Source organism: Erigeron canadensis, chromosome 9, assembly GCF_010389155.1.
Source record: "Erigeron canadensis isolate Cc75 chromosome 9, C_canadensis_v1, whole genome shotgun sequence".
Classification (NCBI taxonomy): Eukaryota; Viridiplantae; Streptophyta; class Magnoliopsida; order Asterales; family Asteraceae; genus Erigeron; species Erigeron canadensis.
Genome location: NC_057769.1, coordinates 9,837,030 through 9,860,597, shown reverse-complemented (window position 1 = coordinate 9,860,597; position 23,568 = coordinate 9,837,030). Strand labels below are relative to the sequence as shown.

The window sequence follows — 23,568 nt, the reverse complement described above, 5'->3', positions numbered from 1 at the left end:
GATTTGTTCTAATGTGTCCAAGAAGAGGAAGCAGCCAATCAGGACTTCAGGAGGAAGGGAAGGATTTTTTTTTTTTTTTTTATAATTTTTTACAAGTTTTTTACCTTTTTTAATATATTACACGGCATTAGTTGGCAACATGGCATCGCACATGGCGTGACATGGCGTTAACTTGTTACAAGTAATCAGTTACAGTACCCGGTATGTTACATTGATTGAACAAAATATAGAATTTCTTACATTGATTGAACACTATTGAAGGTCATTACACAACATATATTATACTATTCGGTGGCTTAATCCTAATATTTAATTTACAAAGTTGTAACTTTAAATAATCCTAAGTATAACAAAATGAATACCAATATTACAAATCCTCATATTAAACAAGTAGATAACAATATTTAATTTTAGCCAAGATCTGTTTAAAAGGTTTTGCTTTTACCAAAAAAAAATCAAAATAAAGATGGAAAAGGTAAGAAAAACATGTTGGTTCAACCATTCGCCGCTTTAAGCCTTTAACTAAAAAACCGCCACTATCAACTGGTCGACCGACTACGTATCATCAAGAAAACTTGAAAGAGGGAGAAAAAGTGATCATAGGTCAACTGAACTAGACACATTCAGCACGTATACTTTTCGTTAAATTGACTGCACAGACACTTAAAGTCCAACAAAGTTGCAACAAAAATTCCATCTATAATTTTGTGTATAACACGGACTATTAATTACATATATATTCATACTTTATCATAAACTACAAGTACAACTATTAGATGCAAGATGATATGTAAAAATTGAATGTGAATCTATGGATATGAAGAAGACATGTCACAGGGGGGCAAAAGGTTCAGGTAGTCGTTCAAATCCATTATCAAACAATGGACCTAGATCACTGTTTTCATCTGCACTATGCAGCCAACTTGTGTTCTTCAGGTCTTCTTTAAGTAGTATAGCATCATACCTCGAGCTCTCATACATGTCCATGTCTTTTAGTTTAGACAAATATGAAGTTCTATGTTCTACAGATATCGGTGTGATTTTGTTCTCCGAATTAATATGACCAGAATTTTCATAGTTGGTGCTTTTCAAATTTTCATTTCTGGGGTTAATACCGTTACTGAAGGATCCATTAACAGATCCTGCTGCATTTGAAGTATGACTTGGTTGCATTCTGGGGTTGCCAGATCGAATACTTTGAGGAAAGAGTGTTGACCCGGAAAGTGGGCGTGTGCCTCCATTTCTTATATCCTGCAGAAGATAGAGGTTCTTTGAGATTGATCTACTCTTACCATAGAAGTTTATAATTCGAAGGAATAAAGAAAACTTGGTGGAAAAGGCAGCACCAAGGTGGTAAAATAGGCGGGTCATGTAGGTTGGGCAATGAATTTGGGTCAAAATTCACACTCGTTTTACTCAGGTCATGTGGTTTATGGTGAAACAATATTTGGTCAGTAATCACAAAAAGTTCTTATATTTCCAAAATGTACAACTTTTTGACCCGTTTGACATGTTTGTTTAACTACGAGTACTTTTTATTATTATTATTATTATTAGTATTATCATTTGCCTGTTTGACCCATTAGAGATGAAACCTTTTCTCAACCAATCCACATGATAATAGAGTTTCATGTTTAAATACCATGGGTGCTATGAGCTCCTCACTGAAATCCTATTTCCCTAAAGTTTGGCCTAGTCATGTGGAAAGCTTGTGTTGTATGCAGTCATGGACCCATTAGGTCTAGGTGGATTGTTCCTGAGACCACAGTTATACTTATACAAATTGCTCGAAGAATCATATGTATTTATACTTTAGTTGAGGTATTTCTAGCTTTTCCCTGATATGAACTAACGTCAGCTATTAGAACAGGTTGAATGGTGGAAACTCACCCAAAGTGTTTTAGTCTCAATACAACCCTACTCAAACCAATTCCACATACTCTACTGACTTGTCCGTTATGCCACCTTGCCTCTAGTTTCCAGGATGCATACAAAAAGAATCAAAGCCCCCCATAAATACCCCCCGAAACAACAATGTAATAGTATAGTATTTGGAGAACTAGAAATTTAGGTAGGAAAGGTATCAACAATACCATATGTTTGATGGCCATATCAAGTGAATTTTTCGAGATACTCCTCCCAAAGCCTGTACCACTTTCCGAATTCAACATCTTTATAGGTTTTCTTGTAATTGACTCAGACACATGTAAAGTCCTTCGAGACTCTAGTATCTCAATCACGTGCCCATTACCATGTGGGCGTCCTTTTCCAGGTGGTTCTGCAATTCGTCCCCTAGTAACAGTAGGTGATGGCTGTCTCCTTGACATACTTCCTGAGTTTGTATTCTCTACATGTCCCTTCACAGTTAGGGCTGTACCTGGCCTAGACCTACCAGCAGATAGAGGCCTTTCAGGTAAAGTTGTTCTGAGATTGGGCGGTGTTTCATGTGGAAAATCAGGGAGATTGATAGGCTGTGGCAATGAGCGAACCCGTGAGGTAGGAGAGCTTGGCCTGGATGCGGGTCCCACACTTCTACCATTGGAAGATGGAGCATGAGAAAGTGTTGGACTCCTACGAGTGGGAGTTGATGGTCTTGAAGGTGGTCTAACTATTGGAGAAGTGGTCAAGTTGGTAGGGGTATGTGTACGATGAGTAGGAGTTGATGGTCTGGTTGTCCTGTCAATGGAAGTGGAGGTTGATGAAGGGAGATTTCTGGAAGGTGTTGAGGCTCGTGAAATTTTTGTACGGGGAGAATTGGGGAAGGATCTAGCTGCTAATGAAGAAGAACGGTTTGCTGGGCTGGATGGTCTTACGTAAGAAGAGACAGAAGCAGAGTTTGTGCTTAGAATATTGGAGTTCCTGTTGGAGTTGTTTGTGTATCGGGTGGTAGAGATGGGAGGGCGAGTCACTGAACTGATTCTTTCTGGTCTTGATTGGTGGCTACACTCAGATGGAGAAACAGAAAGCTGCAATTTAGAGATATTGACATTAGATATCTCTTCACGAACATATAGAATGATCATATTCTAAATTTAAGTTTCCACCATGTGACAGTGTATCTAATGAAAAATATGTTCAACAAAAACAAATGAACGCACTCTTGAGGTTCGAGTCGTAGAGCCTGATCTAACAGAAGAAATTTTTTTTGGAGTGACTGATATTGGTTGAGACCCCTTTCCGGAACACGGAATAAAAGGAGTTTCAGGAGGAGTAATGAGCCTGTTGGCAGAAAAAGTAAAACTTTAAATCATCGAGTCCAAAGTAAATTCTAGCATTATGCTTTACAACAATCATACACAATATAGCATAAAAACATAAAATAAACAGATTTTACATTCAAAAGATTAGAAAGATGTCCATTGTTACTTAAACCAGGGATAATCAGCAATGGAATATCAATTGATTTCCTTTAGATAATTGTCCATGTAATTATGCAGCATCCTAAACGATGACTATTGATCTATGTTTCTTTGTGACTAGGGCAACTGTAACACACAAAAAATAACACGCGTGGGCAAGCATTTCAGCAGAATTGTAACATATAGTCTCCAGGTTATGGTGTATACTTTCATATCAATCCAAGTTTAATGCCATAACTGAAGTACATGTGCACTACTTCCAGCTAATTCCTTTACTAGTTCAACTATAACTAAAGAGACCTGCCCAAATAAATACAGAACAAAAAGTATCTGACCCATTAACTAATAACCGATTTCTTTTAGCTCATTAATCAATACAGTAAGTCAGCAACGCTTAAGAATTTAAGATGAAAACGACTAAGCCAAAGCGCCAAACTAACACTATATAAAGTTTAACACATGGAAGACAATCGTAATAAAGTCATCATCATGGTAATCAATATAAAGTCTTTGACAAATTACCAATAATAAGAATGGAATCATTAAAACAGCATGTGCAAATTTAATAAGAGAAAACAGGACTTAAATCTTAAACACAAATTTATATGTTTTCGTATAGGCAGTGTCACATGTTAGTTCTTTGAAAATGAACTAAAAATATATCAGAGATTCTCCATTTCACATTACCAGTCATAATCATGTGTTCCACCTTGTTCATTAGATAAAAGTAGATCATCTAATATTACACTTTTTTCTGCTTTTGTTGATCCAGCAGTTAGTCTTGCCAATCTCACCTGCACTGATTAATATATAACTTACTCAATATATATATATATATGGCCTTTCAGAATATAATAATGTAAAAATAAACATAATAAAGAGGGTGATGATCTGTACACCACCTGTTTTTAACCATACACCATCAAATGTGCTTTAGAATGTTATACAGTACTATATACTCGTAACATGTTTGATTGTGTACTGTCAAAATCTGATGGTATACAAATCACTTCCGAAATAAATATTTTGAACCGAATACGTCTGAATAATTAAAAAGATGTCACATAAGGAAATGACCGTCAGTCCAAGTGGTGGAGGTGACGTGTTTAATCGGGTCCTACACTCAAGGAATAGAGATGATCTGTGGGCAAGTAATCCATACACCATTTTGTTTTTAGCCATACATTATCAAATATGTACAACAAGTTAAAGCATGTTTGATTTTGTATGGATCATGTTCACCACCCATATATGTGTAAATATGTTTATGTTTATTTTATGGGCATTACTTTTTGGTTTTATATGCATGCTAATGACACCCATATATATATGCTTAGCAAATCCAGAAAAGATATAGTATACTTTTACTAACAGTCAAGCAAAATAATCAAAAATTTGAGAAACGACTTGTTTTGGGGCTTATTCCTACGAAGGTATAACTAAGGAAAATGATAAATCTATCTCTATCACTTTTATTTCTATTACATTATAAAGCATTTGTTCTCTCCATTTTGTCAACTTTTAAGTAATTGAAAACTTCAAAATACCGTTGTCACTTAAATCTCAATCACTTATTTTTATCTCTCTCCTCAAATCTCAACCACTCATTTTTTACTCTCCTCCATATATTATTTTATTAATCTAATTCATTTAAAATCTTTTATCTCAAAAACCGTATATTGATAAATTATAAAAATTATATGGTTGTTCTTAAAATTTCATGTTCTTCTGTCTTCGTTAGAGATGTCATTCGATATACTTTCGACGAATATTTAAATCCGAAAGCGGGGTCCATACGATTTGACTATCACACTCTATGACCTATCATCACCACCGTCTCACCGCCGCAACGAGTCGTGTATCACAAAAAGGACATAAAGGTTAAAATAATTAAAATTAAATTTAGAAAGAATTGAAAAAAGCGATGTCGTTGTTGTGATGGTAAAACAATATATATATATGGTAGTAACACATAATTTCAAATGGATATAATATTACTCTGCAATCATTAAAATTAGTAACGGAAACCGTACGTACAGTCGGATTGATCAGAAGAAGATGTAGTGTGATTGCGTGAGAAAAGATGATCACCGCCGTTAATGTTGCTTCTGAAATCATCATCTTTGGTGGCGGTTCTGGCTCTACGGTGAGAAAACATTCCGGTGACCGGAGGTGAGATTAACTAAAAGAAATGAGGTGTGTTGTCTGTTTTCTTTTCTTCCTTCTTTCAGTCCTTCTTGTAAGTAAGTTTCACGCCATATACATATACATATACACATGTGTGTATATATAAAAGTAGTAGTGTTGTGAGAGAGGGAAAGGAAAGAGGGAGGGGGAAGAGTATAGTTTACGGGGCAAGTGTAATTTGTAGGGAAAAATTATTTTGGGAAGATTTTTTTTTTACGCTTTTGGGTACGAGGGCCATGTGACTCTTAATTATTTATTTCATTCATAAATCCCCCACCTCTACTTGAGTTTCACCATATGTTTGGCAAAAGGGTTTTTTAAAGCTCAAAAGTCGTAAGTTTTTTTTGAATCGGAAATTTTCGACCAATAGTATAATGTCATCTCTCGAGTAGGATTTTTGTCAAATATTGTTGAAATTTGGCAAAATATAGGGGGTGGACGGGTGGTACTAAAAGTTGATAAACGTTGTCAAAAATAAAAAATAAAAATGGTGGGTTCAGAAGCTTGTATTTAGGAGCCAAAAAAAGTTACTAAAAGTTGGCACAATTGGCTCTATGGTGACAATTTCTATTATGCCAAAATGTGCCAATTTGAAGAGGCTAAAAGAATTCCTTGCCAAAAGTTGCCAATATAAATTGGCGATAGAGATTCGCGGATTGGACTCTTGCCCATTATCAATGAAGTATTGAAGTTCCTCATTGGCACAAAGCCATTAACCCAAAGTGTTATTATTAGTTATCGACAATTTTTACGTTGTATACCGTGAGAAGTTATTTAGTTCAAGAAAATGTTTTCTAGTTTTTCATTTCCAATTTTCTAGAAAATGAAAAAAGGTTTTTCATCTTTATAAAACCTTTGAAAATGCGTTGAAAATAAAAGAATTTTTTTTTTAAAAAACTAGAATACATGTTCAAATTCACTTGTTTTTGTTTTCTATTTCTCCATCTTGTTAGCTTGGAAAACAAAAAACAAAAAAAATGTAGTTTTCTAATTTTAGTTCAAAAAGTGAAAACAAGAATTTTGTTTTCTTGAAAAATTGTTTCATGAAAATGCAATTTAAACATGTTTTCAGTTTTCTTTGTTTTTTTAAAAAACAAAAAGTGTTTTCTCAAACTAAACACGCCCTAAACATGTATCAAACCAAACCTACAAAACTACAATTTGATTGCTCCAAGTCAACTTGAAAGTTAAAACCCCACACACGTGATTTGCCAGTACCACAGCTCACTTGGGACCAAAGTGTGAACCATCAATAATCAAGGTGACATTCTTTTAAATTAATTTTAACTTGTGAGGTCAAATTAAAAAAAAAAATTACTATTAGATTATAATAAAAGATCAAGATTCAAAAATTAACATTAATTTTTAATTTTTTTACGGTAAATTATCTTATTTTTATTTTGTAACCTTATATCATCTTACATACTATTATATAATGTATTGATCCTATGCTCTTAACAATTACTCTGAATCATAAGACTTGTATAAAGATCGATGAATTGAACTAATGACAAGGAACTTAAAACTGTGCATTATAAAATCATACTAGATTTTAGACTCGTGTCAGATAAGCGGGTTTTATAAAATTATCAGTATAAAAATTAGTATGTGGAACAGACAAATACTTATACGTTAAATGGAAAAATATACTTACAAAGAAATTGAGACATTCAAATATTAATACTGAATGCTAAATCATATCAAAACTGGATGGTGAAATTGAGACATTTAAAAGTAGGAGCTAGTTCGTGAGGTTTTCAATAATTTTGTCTGTTGGTGATTTTATTTGTAGGTATCAGTTTATATAAGAAGATTTTGTATCCTAAATATAATTTGATTTTAATAACTAATAACAGTAATGATTATCCTAATTATAATCTGATACAATTAATATAACAACAATATTACTAATAACAACAATTATTATCCTAATTATAGTCGGATTACAATTGCTAATAACAACAATGATTATCCTAATTGTAATCTGATTACAATTACTAATAACAACAATATTATAAATTGATTACAGTTAATAATATAAAATAAAATATTGATATAAATATGTAATCTTTCTAACTTTTAGTTATATTTTGCTATTAGATATACATTATGAAATAAAGTATTAATTATTTTTAAATTGGGTTAAAAGTGTAAATTGGTTATGAAAAAACAAAAAGTGTAAATTAATTTAGACATGTGTTGAATTAATTAATTTTGAAAAATTGAGAGTTGTGATTGGTTAATTGAGGTTAGATCAGTTGCCTTTTAGTATATATATTAGATTTTAGACTCGTGTCAAATACGCGGGTTTACATTGTTATAAAGATTAGATTATTATCAAAGTTTAACTATGTGCAAACTAAAAAGTCTTATTAACTCGAAAGAAAAATAGCCAAAAAATAATTTTGAAAGATGTTAAGAACGTAATTAAAAATAAAAATAGATGTTTCATCCAAAAAGTTGAGCTTACATGCATGTTTAGGGGCAAGAGTGTAGTGTCAAAACTTTGGCAGATTGGCAAGTTTGGCAAGTTTTTGACCAATGACAAGCTGACACATGTCGTTACAAAAAACTAGCCAAATTACATGGTGTAGCAAACAAAACTAGCAAAAACTTGTCAAATTACTAATGTCGGTAAACATATAAAAGGTAATCGAAAAATAATCAAAGTTGTCGGAAAACATAAAGTGACCGTTTTTTGTATAAAATAGAAACTTGGCTCAAAATTTGGGGGTCGGAAATTTCTAAAGTCGGAGACGCCATGGCGGCTAACCCGAAGGTTAACCCCGCCAAGATACGCCTCTGATCACCCGAGTCCCATTTTTACGAACATTTGTATCATCATCGCCCATTTAACGTAACACCGGCAACCTAACCGTTCAATGATACCATCATTGGCTAAAACTACTTTTTCCGGCTACCTATTGCTTTAATGGAACAAAATCCGGCAACGCTACCAAGGAAAAATCCGGCAATGCTACGTCTAAGTTAACACTACAAAGCTAATCACAAACATGCAATTAAAGGCAATGTAAAAAGATAAATATACATATGTACATATAAGTAGTAGCAACAGTTCACCGTAAAACCCAAGAAAGGGCTCGCCGGAAAACAAGCTGCCGTAAGTAGCAGCAACATCAGCAGTTAACCATAAACCCAAGAAAAGGCTCGCTGGAAAACCACAGCCGTCGTAAGCAGCAACAGCAGTTAATCGGAAAAAACAAGAAAGGGCTCGCTGGAAAACCGATGCAACATGCAACAACACCAATAGTTCACCGGAAACCCAATAAAGGGCTCACCGAAAAACCAAACCAACAAAGCAACAGGAAACCCTAATGGATTAAACCGGAAACCCCAAAAAAGGGGTCGCCGGAAAACCGAACAAGTAGTCAAATAGCCAACTACACCCTTGCACAAACCAAACAAAGTTTTGGCCGTTAAAAAAGTGAACATTTCTGGCCGACAACCACCGGAAACCCCAAAATGGGGTTTTCGATCTCACCGGAAAGGGTGCAATATAACGTTAGGAGCATCGACAAGTTTTATCGGCATGTATTCCAGTAATAGAAGCCAAGAAAAACATAAATCTAGCCTCAAAATCGAAAATCCCCAAATCAATTTTTTAGGTTTCCGGTGATACAAATGATTTTGGCACAAGAACAAAAAGAAAAACGGTCACAAAGGCACGCTCCCAACGTTCACAAGGATCGGCCAAAACATGCCGATATATATAGCCAAAACTAGCCGATTAAATTTGCCAAAACTAGCCGATGCATGTGTTATAGGGTTGCCAAAGAGCCGATGATAGCCGATGCTTTTTGTCGATATAAATAGCCGACTACACCCTTGTCCCTTAGCTAGCAGAAACATTGAGTAGATGGATTTTATTGGAAAGTTTGAGATTAATCAGAGCACTCATTCTTCAAGTAGATGTCCAAAATTCGAAAAAGATTATAGATTTTATTTTTTCTAAATCCTTTAGATAGCCTAAAATAATAGTGAGACCATGGCTCATATGAATAAGCCACGGTTTTACATACAAAGCCCATCAAATTACACATTTTGTTAGTATTATTGCTATTATAGGCTCGTGTCTAATACACGGGGCTTACAGTGTTATCAATATTAAATGTTAATTTATTATAGTTTAAAATTAACATACTATTTAGATAAATAAAAACTTGATCTATATTGATAAATTAAGTGTCAAAATTAACACTTCGAGTTTTATATTAAAATATTTTTTTATAAATATGTTCGTCGAAGTTGTTTACTATCACATGTTTAACGATATTTGAATATTATAAGATATAATATGTCTATCAAAGTTGTAAATTGTGACATACTTAACGATATTTAAACACTAAAAAAAATCATAATAGGTCACCATCATTTTATTATATGATAGAACATATTATCGGATTTATATTAGTTGAATGACATTTACTTTTCAAAAAGAAAAGATTTATATTAACTATTATTCTGTTAGATATATATTTTAAATATTTTTCTATTGGATAAATATTAACTATTATAATATATATTAGCTATTATTATTAATTATATTAAATTTAATGGGTCTAAAATATTATATTAAAATTATTTGGTCAAAAATGTAAATTTGTAATGGAAATCAAAAAATGTATGTTAAAGTCAAAATTGAAAAAAAAGTCAATTTTAAGAAATCAAAAAATTGTGATTGGTCGATAATTTATGCAAACATGATTTAGTATAATTAAAAAAAAATTAAGATAAAGATACACAACTTGTATGAAAGATCGAGGAACGAATGTTCAAAAAAAAGAAAGATCGAGGAACGAATGACAAAAAAAATAAAATAATGTAAAACTAGAATAAAAACCTTCAATTTTAACGACCAAAACCTCAAAGCCCGGAGCATTGTTTACGTTAGCCCATTAATTACCTTCAGACCACAATTAACAACCGCGGTCAAGCCCATTAATAATCTCAAACCTTTTTTTTTTTTTTTTTTTTAATGAGAGATAGTGTCTGCGCGTTGCGTTGGTGAGATGGTGGGGGTGATAGGTTAAGTCATAAAGTATGATAGTCAAATGCCTTAGTCGTACGGGCTCCGCTTTCAAATTTAAAACTTCGTCGAAAATATATCAAATGACATCTCTAATGAAAGAGCATGGAATTTTAAGAACACCAATACAATATTTATAATTTATCAATATACGGTTTTTGAGATAAAATTTTTGGAATGAATTAGAGGAATAAAATAATTTATAGATGAGAGAGAAAAAATGAGTGGTTGATATTTGATGAGAGGGAAAAAAATTAGTGTTTGAGATTTAAGGTTATTATAAGTATATTAGATAGAGATGTTTAAATTATTGAATAAAGAATAAGGGTATTTTGGGTAGTAGTTCAAATCATCTTTTCTTAAAAAAAAGAGCAAAATGCTTTATAAGATAGTATTAAATGTTTTTAAGGATCTCAAACTTAATCTCTCATTCTTTTTCTAATACGAGAGTAAGTACCCGCGCGTTGCGGCGGTGAGATGGTGGGGGTGATAGCTTGGTCAGAGAGTGTGATAGTCAAATGCCTACGGCCTCCGCCCTCGGATTTAAAAATTCATCGAAAGTATATCGAATGACATCTCTAATGAAAGAGCATGAAATTTTAAGAACATCCATACAATTTTTATAATTTATCGACGTATGATTTTTGAGATAAAAGATTTTGAATGAATTGGAGGAATAAATGATTTATGGATGAGAGAGAAAAAAGATGATTGGTTAAGATTTGAGGAGAGAGAAAAAGTATTATGGTTATTTTAGATAAATATAAAATAGATGAGAGAGATATTTTGGGGATGTAATTAAAATCAATATTGAAAATTTCAATTCAATTTTGAAAATCTAGAAAAAATTTGCTTTATAAATAGTATAGATTATAAATAGTATAGATGACCGACAGAAAGAAAAAAATGGCAAACTGGTATCACTAGAAATGATAACATAATAAAGAAATAAATGAATATCAAAATGAAATGTACTTCGTATAGTAGAGCATATATTATGAGCAATTGAAAACTTTTTTTTTTTTATTATTATTAGTATTATCTTTTAATTTGTTGATTTGTTGTCAATATCAATTTACAAAGCTATTCATTTTATAGATCTATAGTCTTATACACGTAAAATGCTATATTCCATGAATCCCTGAATAATGCATGTATCTAAAAGCTTAACTTGTAAGGCCGGTGCTTATAACCGTTCCATGGGTCTTGGACGCTCAAATGCTATTGACACCCATTGTCCTTGTGTCTGCCTCTTCGGCTTTGTTCTCCACCAAGAAGTTCGAAAACGCTCCAATGTGGGTCCTTTCTAGCCGTTTGAGGTTTATGCTTTTTTTCTTTTTATTTTTAATCCCCAACGTTCAAATTTAGTTTTTTTCCAATTTAAACACTAACAATTTTTCACATTTAACACAACCAATTTAAATCACTAAACAATTTCTTTCAACTCATTTTTATCCTCCTCAAACCATTCAATTTCAAAATGGCGAGACAAGTGTGGACTGAATCCGAAGATCTTTTGTTATGCAGGTGTTGGATATAAGATTGTGAAACGGTTAACCCAACAACCGAAAAAAAGTGCTTGGACCAATATATATGAAAGCTTCAACAGACGCACCACTGAAGGTCCACGGAGCGTATCTCAACTACTAGGTCACATAAAATTTGCAATGAATGTAAGCAGTTTCAGGCAATTTATAAGAGGGTGAATGCACAGATTCAATCTGATGAGTTGGTCTATGCAACGGCGCTTCAGGAGTACCGTGAGAATTATGGGAGGTGCTTCAGATACGAGCATTGTTATAGGAAGCTTATCACGGTTGTCCGCTTTTAATTAAGTCTGTTTTATGTATTTTAATTAAGTCGTTTTATGTATTTTTAAGTGTGTTTTATGTATTTTATTTAAGTGTGTTTTATGTATTTTATTTAAGTTTCTTTTATGTATTTTATTTAAGTTTGTTTTATGTATTGTAATGTCTACTTTGTATTTTAATAAAAATAGACTTTTATTCATAATTTAAAAACACTACAAACTTATTAAAGAGAAACATACAACATAATAGTTCATTGAACATATTATTAAAATACAAACTTATTTCTTCATCTCATAGATTGCTCTGGCATTCATGATGAACTCGTTGAAGGTTTTACCAAGTTGTTCCACAACAACTTGAATTTTGTAGAACTTTCCCTGCAAATAAGCGAAGTATTGACACTCAAGATCAGTACAATGTCCGGTTTGTATATAACCGATTTGTTCTTGACACCATTTTTTTTTTTTGCTACCAGTTTTAGACCAATTTCAACAAGTTCCTCTTTGAACATTTGGTAGTCGAGGATATCAGCCATGATACTATCATTTACTTGATCGACATTCATTGGTGGTTTATTGTTAGGGACATTTGATAAAGAAGCCATTTAAAATGTATAAAAGTCTAAGTTTTGGTGAGGATATCAGCCATGATACTGTCATTCATTTGATCAACAGTTATTGGTGGTTTATGGTTAGGGACATTTGATAAAGAAGCCATTTAAAATGTATAAAAATCTGAGTTTTGGTAAAATAAATATCTGATAAGGAGCCAATATTTATAGCTAAATTAAAAGACACTCCTCCAACATTTAAAATTGATAATATTTACACAATTAGTCCATCCAACGTTCGAATTCAAAATATTTACAATTTTAGTCCCTCAAACGGCCAAACATTCAAAAACATTTACACTTTCAGCCCCTGAACGGCTAGTTGGATTGCCAGTCTATAAATACCAACCCAGAGCACAATTCAGTTGCATCCACATCCACATTCCCATTTTCATTATTTTACTAACTCACTCTCTCTTTCTAACTAAATGGCGTCCTCATCATCAAACAAGAATGTTCATCGACCTTGTCTAACCGAACATGAGATGAAAACATAAATCATGGCTGATATCAAAGAGGATACTCTCCTTTAAACTGAAGTCTCTGGGGTCATGGGTTACCTACGGGATAAAAGACGACAATGCGAGCATCAGGTTGAGGCAATATAAGCACTAGGCCGCAAGGTCTCGAAGCACGAAGAGACATATTCTTTGTTTCTACAACATGAGATCAAGAAAATAAAGAGGGTGGTCGATGACGTTTTTAACGTTGGTCACATGTTGGGTGACTAATGCACTTGGGCCGAATCGTATCACGACAATTGCGGGGAAGACAAAAGTACTTGGGAAGTCAAATGTCTGCAACACGACAAGTGGTGGCTCGACGAACGCGCTTACCGTGACTTAGGGAAAATTTCAATCAATGATGATGAAGATGAGGAGTAATCTTATCATTATGTATTTTGTGTTTTTATCAAGTATTATGGTTTTTAATTTTGTGTTGTCTTTTATTTTTAAGTAATGTAATTTGTTTGTTTAATAATAAAATGTTTTTTTATTATATTTGAATAGTGTTTTGTTAATTAAAAAATATATAAAAGAATTGATAATGTGGCGAAGAAGTCCTGAAGAAGCTGTCCTTATAGACAGTGAGAGTCCTGAGAAGAGTCCTGAGTAATGTGATGCTGATATGATAGAAGCTCCAAAAAGACTGACTTTATAAGCACAGACCTAACAGGGTGAAAAAAAAAATCTATATTTATAAAATAAAAGGGTAATAGAGAGGAATTTATTAAAAATATAGAGTTATAATGCTAAAAAATTATTAAAAATATAGAGTTATAATGTTTAAAAATTTCCGTTTTGATTAACTTATAGAAGTTGTTGCATGCAGCCCTAATTAAGACTGCACTAATTTACGTGTATAAAAAAGTTATACCAGGTCATTATATTAAAGGTTTATCTCTAAATGCCTTTTTTTAAGGAACTAGCTTCATTTAACAAAACCTTTAACTTATTAATATTGAACAAGTCGGCACATAAATTTTCTTTTGTACGATGTAATACAAGTTGACCAAATCGTACAAAACATCCATTTGCTTCTATCTATATAAACCCCACCTTCACATGTTTTTGTTACCACATTCAAAGCATTTACATTAATTAACAAACAATTCCCTATATATATATAATTTCTTTCTTGTAAAAATAATAATCAATGGCATCCAAATTCATGAAGTTGTCTTTGGCGGTGGCGTTGGTGGTGGTTTTGATGACATTGGCTGCACCCGAGGTGGAAGGGGTGACATGTGGTGAGGTCGTGAGAGCTGGAGCACCGTGTCTCGGGTACTTAAGGAACGGTGGTGCTCCATCATCAGCATGTTGTAGCGGGATCAGAGACCTTAAAAATAAAGCAAGAAGTACCGCTAACCGTAAGACCATTTGTAGTTGTTTAAAGAGTGCTTCTTCGTCTTACCGTGGTATCAGTGGGAATTATGCTTCTAGTCTTCCCAGTAAATGTAGTATCAACTTTCCGTACAAGCTTAGCCCTTCCACCGATTGCAACAGGTATATTAGTATATATATATAGTTCAACATTTTGATATATTTTATGTAGTACTCCGTATTACATATATGTTCGTTTTTAATTAGCTATTCATTAAGGGGTGCATGTCGATCGATCGGCTTTTCTAAGTTTTTCATTTATATTCTTCTTTTTGATTTTGCAGAATCCAATGAGGTAGACATGATTGATGAACCAAAAGTGTAGCAACCTTAATTTTCGATATAATTAGTGCATGTATTTCAAATTTAATAGTTATGATGATTTCATCCTTTGAAATATTGGGCGATATAAAATTAGTGGCTATCTTTCCCCTTTTATTTGTTTACCCTTTTCACCATTTAAACGTTGTGTTTGTTAGTAATCAAACGGAACTACGGAAGGAATGGATAATAAAACGTTGTGTTTGGTACTTTGGTTGGTTTCCTCAGGGAATGAAATGTACGTAACATATGAAATAAACAGCTGTATTGGTCTACTAGATGGCGCATATGAGTAAAACAAATATTACATTTGTTTACACTTTTAGTTAACGTGAACAAATTAAAAATTTTGTCACGTTTTTATGTGTGTAAAAATATGTAGAAATAAAAGTGTGTAAAATTTTTTCCATAACACCTTATTTTTCCACGCTAACTTTTTAGTTGCCGTGGACAAATGAGAGTTACAAAATAATTGTGAAAATCTACACTAAGTGTGAACTTTTAGTTCTATACGCTTTTTAGTGTGGAGAAATTTCTACACACTTTTAATTCTACATATTTTTACACACATAAAAGCGTGACAAAATTTTTAATTTGTTCACATTAACCCAAAAAATTTAAGTCAAAAAAAAAAAAACGATAATTTTAATGAAGAGCAAAAGTTAGAAAGTAAAATGAAAAGAAGTAAGAAGCCACAAAATTAACTCATGCGTAAAGTTGTATTATGTGGGTCAAAATATTTGAGGCAAAAATTTTAGGGGTTAAAAAATGTAAAAAGATATTGCATTATATATTGTACAAAATATGTTGGTTTTTAATATTATGTAATATGCTTAACTTAAAATCAAATAAGTAGAAAATAGGTTAGAAATTAAAATAATAACGAACAAGTTTTCATTAGTTCATGTAGCTTTTGGAAAAAAATTATGAGAGTGTTATATTTTTATTTAAAGAATTATTTTGTATTTTGGGTATTTCAGTGTTTCTTTTTACTTTATTATTTTTTTAATAAATAACTATATATAGTTAATAATGAAATATTAATAAATTTTTCTGTTATTTTGTTCATTTTGAAGCTTAATTCATTAGAACTTTTCTGATTTTTCATTCAACTTAAGTGCTTAACAAATATAAACCCGTATAATGAAAATACCTTACATTAACTAAATCAATTTTATTTTATTTCTTTGTTTAATCATTTTCTCACTTTATTTTTTCAGTTATTATATTTCAATATTCTAAATTAAAAGTGTATCGGTGTAATGCACGACAACTAAATGTGTCTTAAGCATTTTAACAAAGACAACATGGCTAAAAGGTTGAACATTTTGTCCAATTTATCAAGTCTGGTCATTCTCATTTAGTTTTCACATTGGTAATATATCACCCACATTAAGACTTTCACTTATTTTCCTCTTTTTAATAATAATAAAAAAATATATATGTGTGTGTCTCCTTCTTAACTCACATTATTACTCTACAACTTAATCCTATGGTAATCTAGACTTAGGGTGTTAATAAGTTTCGATGATGGACTGAAAACACTTAATCTGCATTGACTCTAAAGTCAGACGGGAAATTTCAACCTGAAACTTGTCAACCTCATTAGTGCAAAGTTGAATTCAACTTAATAACTTAAAAAAAATTTTGGTTGGTAGGTTGAATTTAGAGCAACTGGTCATATGAGTTGTAGGTTAATAGGTTGTCGGATTGATTTTAGGTTAAATGGATTGTGGAGTTTTGTGTTGGTGATTTAAAAGTTTATAAAAAATTATTATATATATAACAATTTAAGTATGCTTAAGTACAATAGTTTCTTTTTTTCTTTTTTATAACTTTTATTACTTAAACCCATAACTTTTTAATTTTTTTTACCACAAATTTTCATCTTATTTGATTTTTATCCATACTTTGACTTTCAAATTTTTAGTTTTCTACCACATACCTTTCAATTTTTTAGCTCTACCACAAACTTTAATTTTCTTTAGTTTTGCCTATTAACTCTATCATAAAGATTTTCAGGTTAAAAAACCTGATCGTCTCCGTCAACAGCAAACATCCATCTGTTTCAAAATCTAAAACATATCATACAATGACGGTGACGATGTACCCCTCCGAATCATTATACGAAGGATACTAAATACGAAGCGCCCTTACGAAGGGCAGAAGCACGAAGTTGCTTAACTCGACCAAGATACGAAAGGATTAATATAAATCCTTTCCAAATAACAAACATAATCCTTACTTAATTCGATCTCTCTAAGGGATAAACTCCCAAAGGAAACTAGATCGGATAAAGATGGTAAAAGGAGTTTGACATAAAGAAGGAATACGGAAACCCTAACCTTCTACTCCAAGGAATCTCCTCTTATAAAAGGAGGAGTACCCCTTCACATATGAGATCATCATTCATTCGGAACATCACCGAATAAACCCATACTCATACGATCTCGAATCGAACTAATATCCTAAATAAAACCCCTTAAGTCGAATACAATTTGATCGCCATCCTCATACACCTTCGTTGGCGTAAAGGAACACCGTTCCTACCTTTGGGGAATCGCCAACAAACCTTAAAAATCCATTAGGGTTTTACCTCTTAATAATAAATCCTCTCGACGTGTTTTGGTGCACAATCTGACGGTCAACGACAAAAAGTTGACTGTGGGGGATAATAATTCTGATTTGATTATTTGTTATTTAAACACCCGGTTTATTTATACGATGTCCATTATTTGCTAGCATTAAAGACCGGTGGCAAAACACGGGCAAAATACTAGTTTAAAATATTTTAGGTTGGCCAAAACACCAACTCAATCCGGTCAATAGGTCAGGTAGTCCATTAGCGGTTGAGCGAAACTCTTGAAAAATCCTGTCCCTCATATTTTGTGGTTTTAAAAGTTGGTCTCAAGACCGGGTTACTCACGATCAACAAAACAAAGGTGGGGTTCAATAGTATTATCTCCACAATCCAGTCATTTATTTTTGTACATTTTTTCAATTCACATACATACAGAGATATAGATACAGATAGATAGTAAGGAAATGCTGCAGGCTTCCTCATCTTCATCTTCATTGTAAGTACTATAAATAATAATAATAATAATAACCTTTTCTTCCTCTATAACCCTAAACAACAATACAATAATATCTGTTTCTCACTTCCTAATTTTAGTAATTTTTGTCTAATAAAAATTGTAATTATTTTGTTGTGTTACAGATGTGGTATAGTTTCACCTGTAGATTTATTATGTATATCTTCTAATAATAACCACCGCACCATATCTTGTCCTCCCGCTGGCATCTCAACAATCACCACAGGTTCTCCCTAATCGCTCATTATTATATCTGTATCTATATCTATATCTATATGCGGTTGTGAGTTGGGACTGCTTCAGGTCATTGGCAGTGGTGTATCACAGGGTGTGAAAATAAGGATTATGTTTTATATATGTAATATAGTACGAGAGCAATTACCTGCGCGTTGTGGCGGTCAGATGATGGGGTGATAGGTCATAGAGTGTGATAGCCAAATGACTTAGCCGTACGGGCTCCGCCCTCGAATTTAAAAATTCGTCGAAAGTATATCAAATAACATCTCTAATGAAAGAGCATGAAATTTTAAAAACACCCATATAATTTTTATAATTTATCGATGTACGGTTTGTGAGATAAAAGATTTTGAACGAGTTAGAGGAATAAATGATTTATGGATGAGAGAGAAAAAAGATGATTGGTTGAGATTTGATGAGAGAGAAATGGTGTTTGGTAATATATAATTGATAGAAGGGGCATTTTGGGAAAGTAAATGTTGAATTGAAAGTTGAAACCCTATTTGCTTTATAATATAGTATAGATAAGTATATATTAGAAAGTTTTATTATTTAAAGTTCCAGTTTGTTTATGCTCGAAAAAAATGCCCCGTTTTTCTACGACTAAACAGTCCCCCTAAGGCCCCAAATATATGTGAGAAGTGTGAGCAGCAAACTCATTGACTAGTTTTATAACATTTCGTTTTTTAAATGTTCTTGAATGCGTGAAGTTGTCTATCAGAATTATTGTAGTCAAACCGATTGTCTTTCACGTATACGGATCCTACACTGGGTAAAGTTCTTATTTATTTTATTATCTGAACACTTCTGTCCATTCAGTTTGGAAATGATTAATCTTGGCGATTACATTGTAACGTTTTGTCAGGGAGTAGAAAGCTCAAGGTCTCTAGGTTGAATGCAGGATTTTGGGAATCCATTAGATCTGGGTAAGTGCAACTATTCCTCTTTCTTATCTCGGGGGTCATTACTCGTTATGTAGTGTGGTAATTGCATAATCTGAATAAAAACTGTAGGCCTAGCTATAACTGGAGTGGATGTAAGGAAGCATAAACATGAGAAAATATTGTTGGCTTGTTGCACATATCACCTATCATTTAGTTGCATGATCACACTTTCACATATAGAAATCATGTATAGTGTATAACAACCTAATTCCCAGAACGATGATGAACTTCGTTTGAGAACTCGTTTCTAAAAGGAACTTTAGTAATTCTAGGCAGAAGTAGTTTCCTCTAGTTCCCGTGGATGTTAGTACCAAAAGCTGCTCTTTAATGATATCTACATACGGACAAGTTGCAGATTTGATTGGATGCTAGCCTTTCCAAGAAACCACATGGATTAATCTCACATGGGAAATAATTCCGATACTTTTACGATGACTAAAGAATTAACCTAATAGACACAAAAACCTTATTTGTTTTGGACTCAAACATCAACTAACACTAGTTTTGGTCATGACATAAGTACCCTAGAACCTCTTATAGTTGCACCCATGGCCCTCTCCAGATACATACATTTTTTCATCTTTTATATTCATTATATATTATTGGTCATTACACGTTCACGATACAATTAAATCTTAGATGTGTGTAGACATATGAAGTTTGTATCTGATCAAGCATATCATGTTGAGGGTAACAAAGGGTGTGGAGATTGCTCAAAAAGGATGGGTATGAGTGTGATGTGATAGATGCAAGAAGCAGTGCTGATACGTGGCCATCCATCATCCATAGTTGGTGGCGAGGAGAGTAAAGGTTGGTAGTCTTGTCTACTGCATAAGCGGATGAGCATATGAGAGATGATCGGTTATAAAACGGATTCGATTGAGGTGGCAGAGAGTTGCAATCTGCAGTGGTTGCGACAGTGACAGCGGCTGTTGGTGGTGGCCAATGTGTTTGTGTATTAGTTTAGAATAACTCCCAACATAGAGCATGCCATTTTCCTAATATCCCAATATCCCATAATGACTTTTATTTTATTTTAACTGAGTATATGGATGGTACATGATATAAAACAAGGGATGTTAATGAATGATTCTATGCTAATCAATGGCTTTGCATTTATTCATTTTATGCACGTTATCAGTATTCTAGATATCCAAGACACTGATGAACAATATACGATATATAAATATAAAATATCCTCTAAAACACAATGTCAGGGAATGTTATAAAAGATAGAATTCTATTGGACCTGACAACCTGTAAGTGGTCTATAACGCCATTCTTTGTCTTTAATCTTCATTATACTCTATATAAGCAAGGACAATTATTGTCACGAATCATTATTGAATTTAAGATTAGATATGCAAATCACAAAGTCTCTAGTAAATTAGTACTCATTTACAGAAAAAGTATTGCTACAAAACCAATTAACATGTTATTTGCTTTGCCTTTCTAATGATATGATCAAGTTTAACTTTCCATGTCTCATAAACTCTCATTATAACCAATCTCATTGTATTGTCACAGGTTAATAAAGAACAACTCTACACAAGTTATAGAGCCACCTTCAAGTATCCAGGAAGAGGAAGAACCTCTTCCAGAGGAATTTGTACTCATTGAAAAGACCCTACCAGATGGAACAATTGAACAAATTATTTTTTCTTCAGGAGCAGTAATTGACGTGTATGATCTCCAAGCCTTATGTGATAAGGTAATGGTTCAATTAAACATGTAGGTTGCATACATGGATTGCTACTTCTTATGCTTCATCTGTGTATTATCTAGCTGATACACGTAAAACATACATTACTACATTAGTTAACTTTTACAGGTGGCGGTTTCAACGTATTTAGTTTTGAGTGGGTCGTTTTGGGTTATGTTTACCTAACCTGCCAACAAGACAAATTTGAAAGAATCAGCTAATTAGGAAATGGCTCGAACGCCACCCAAAGTGTCTTTAAATGCATACAGTTTTCTTAATTGATTTATCAAGAAATGTATATCATTTTTGCAATATAGCATTTGTAATCTATCTGGCGCATGGATTAAGTTTGGGCAAAATTTGCTTTGGTTCAAACCACTTGACCTCTTTTCACCTGAATCTATCTTGATGCATTACACAACCTGCTTGACCTATCCTTCTTGCTACCTCTAGCTAATAGATGCCAATGAAGATAAATTCCAGATTTCAAGTTACCATCTTAATATGTCAAATTTTTTCAGATTGTGGTTTGTTTTATCTTGTTGTCAAAAGTAAAATTCTTCGTTGCTTAAAAGGTTGGGTGGCCCAGAAGACCACTATCCAAGCTAGCTGCTGCATTGAGAAACAGCTACATGGTAGCAACGTTGCATTCAGTAAAGAAATTGGCCGGAGAAGGTATATTTTCCTTGATATTTGCGCAATCAAATTGGGTTCACGTAAAGCATTTGGTTTTTACTTTTTTTGTTATTTATTTTAGTGACAAATCTTAGTGTATTTTGGGAAGATACTTCACAGAATTAACAGAACCAGATAATGATAAAAAGCTCATTGGCATGGCTCGTGCTACATCAGATCATGCTTTCAATGCAACAATATGGGATGTTCTTGTAGATCCCAGCTACCAGGTACAGAAGAAAGAAACATCATTCTAGAAAAAATAAAAATAAATAAAATAAATAGCTACGACTTCATTGTACTATCGTTTTTCAATAAATATGCACTTATGGATGATCTGATTAATATTTGCTGAAACTGTATATACCCTTGTAAATATTCTGATTTAGGTCTTACTCTATGGATAATGGGGTAGCTAGCTTCTGATTGTTGAGCATCCAAAAGTTTAGTGGCATAAACATGTTTAGATTTGGATCTTGCAACAACATGATAGGTTATAGGCATTTAGGCCTGCATGTGGTAATCAGAAAATCAGTTTAACCATAGATTTTTAATCCATAGTTATTTATTGAATGGTGTCATTACAGTTTTACCAATGGCAAATTAGTTGATTATCTGAAGTGATACGATGACTTACCTTTTTATGCAATCTGACTCGACTAGATTAGTAGTTTTCAGTACTCTCCAAATTTTGATGTCGAGCCTTTAACATTTCCTAAAGTCGGATAGAAATTTACCAGTCTATTATTAATTTGGATATCCATGTTTGATTAGGTTAACATCCGTATATACAGGCCATACAAATCTACAATTAAAAGCAGGAAAATGTTGTGGAAATTTAATATCTGTATTGGGTATCTTTAATAGGGCCAAGGTCTTGGAAAAGCTCTAATCGAGAAGATTATTCGAGCTTTGCTTCAGCGAGACATTGGCAACATCACACTATTTGCAGACAGTAAAGGTATGTAGCAACTTGATTGTCTTAATATTGCATATGATGTTGCCAATGGTGACCGGTTTTTTGATTTAGACCATTAACTTTTCTGCATGTGTAATAGGCAAACTTAGCTAAATTGAAAACGTGTTCAAATTCGTCTAAAGGGTACATGGAATGCATAAACCTCAAAATTTTGTTTTACAAAGTAATTTTAGTTGTTTGTTATAATGATACAAACATTGTAATGATATTTAACACATTAATAGTTTATACAATTCAATAAAGAAAAGACAAAAATAAGTGGTTTGGGTTGACCCAACTCAGTTTTAACCTGTTACGACCCAAACACATTTGAATCATTAACAACCCCGAGTCCCTGACCATTTTTCCACCTCTAATGAAATTGATTATAGGTTTTACAAATTTAGCTAAATTTGGTTTGTTAATTGTTACTCCAGTTGTGGAGTTTTATAGGAATCTAGGATTTGAACCTGACCCTGAAGGCATCAAAGGTATGTTCTGGTACCCAAAGTTTTAGCGCAGCCCACAACACCGCATGCTGTATATGTAGGACAAAGCTCGAAATGCATTTTACCATGTTAAATACATACTGCTCTAATATTAATACAACTTTTTGTAGCATAACATATATTAACTTATTGAAAGATGTATTTGGGTCTTCTAAGCTCCAAACGTGTACTGGCATAATGTTAGCACATACATCTTTAGTTACAGGGTTTGCTTTGTGCTGTCTTTTTGG

At 32.9% G+C, this 23,568-nt stretch overlaps 3 protein-coding genes across 4 annotated transcripts; 2 read left to right on the top strand and 1 right to left on the bottom strand.

Annotated features, from left to right (window-relative positions):
- Positions 1-679: 679 nt before the first annotated feature.
- LOC122582162 (cell wall protein DAN4-like) lies at positions 680-5,792 on the bottom strand. 2 transcript variants are annotated; one of them, XM_043754519.1, is made up of 5 exons: positions 5,397-5,792; positions 4,047-4,158; positions 3,099-3,219; positions 2,094-2,966; positions 680-1,251 (listed from the first exon to the last, which is right to left on the bottom strand). In XM_043754519.1, exons 1-5 carry the CDS (start codon positions 5,515-5,517, stop codon positions 832-834), a joined length of 1,647 nt encoding a protein of 548 aa, XP_043610454.1. In that variant the 5' UTR covers positions 5,518-5,792; the 3' UTR covers positions 680-831. The 2 variants fall into 2 exon arrangements, with proteins under 2 accessions (XP_043610454.1, XP_043610455.1); XM_043754520.1 differs by having other exon boundaries at positions 4,047-4,153.
- Positions 5,793-14,583: 8,791 nt separating this feature from the next.
- On the top strand, positions 14,584-15,335 carry LOC122582072 (non-specific lipid-transfer protein 1-like). The gene is made up of 2 exons (XM_043754421.1): positions 14,584-15,020; positions 15,182-15,335. The coding sequence occupies exons 1-2, from the start codon at positions 14,671-14,673 to the stop codon at positions 15,189-15,191; spliced, it is 360 nt and encodes a 119-aa protein (XP_043610356.1). The 5' UTR covers positions 14,584-14,670; the 3' UTR covers positions 15,192-15,335.
- Positions 15,336-18,188: 2,853 nt separating this feature from the next.
- On the top strand, positions 18,189-23,493 carry LOC122582973 (histone acetyltransferase TAP1). Its single transcript, XM_043755407.1, has 8 exons — positions 18,189-18,295; positions 18,439-18,539; positions 19,416-19,476; positions 21,022-21,205; positions 21,772-21,871; positions 21,992-22,101; positions 22,739-22,832; positions 23,267-23,493. Exons 1-8 carry the CDS (start codon positions 18,264-18,266, stop codon positions 23,344-23,346), a joined length of 762 nt encoding a protein of 253 aa, XP_043611342.1. The 5' UTR covers positions 18,189-18,263; the 3' UTR covers positions 23,347-23,493.
- Positions 23,494-23,568: the final 75 nt, after the last annotated feature.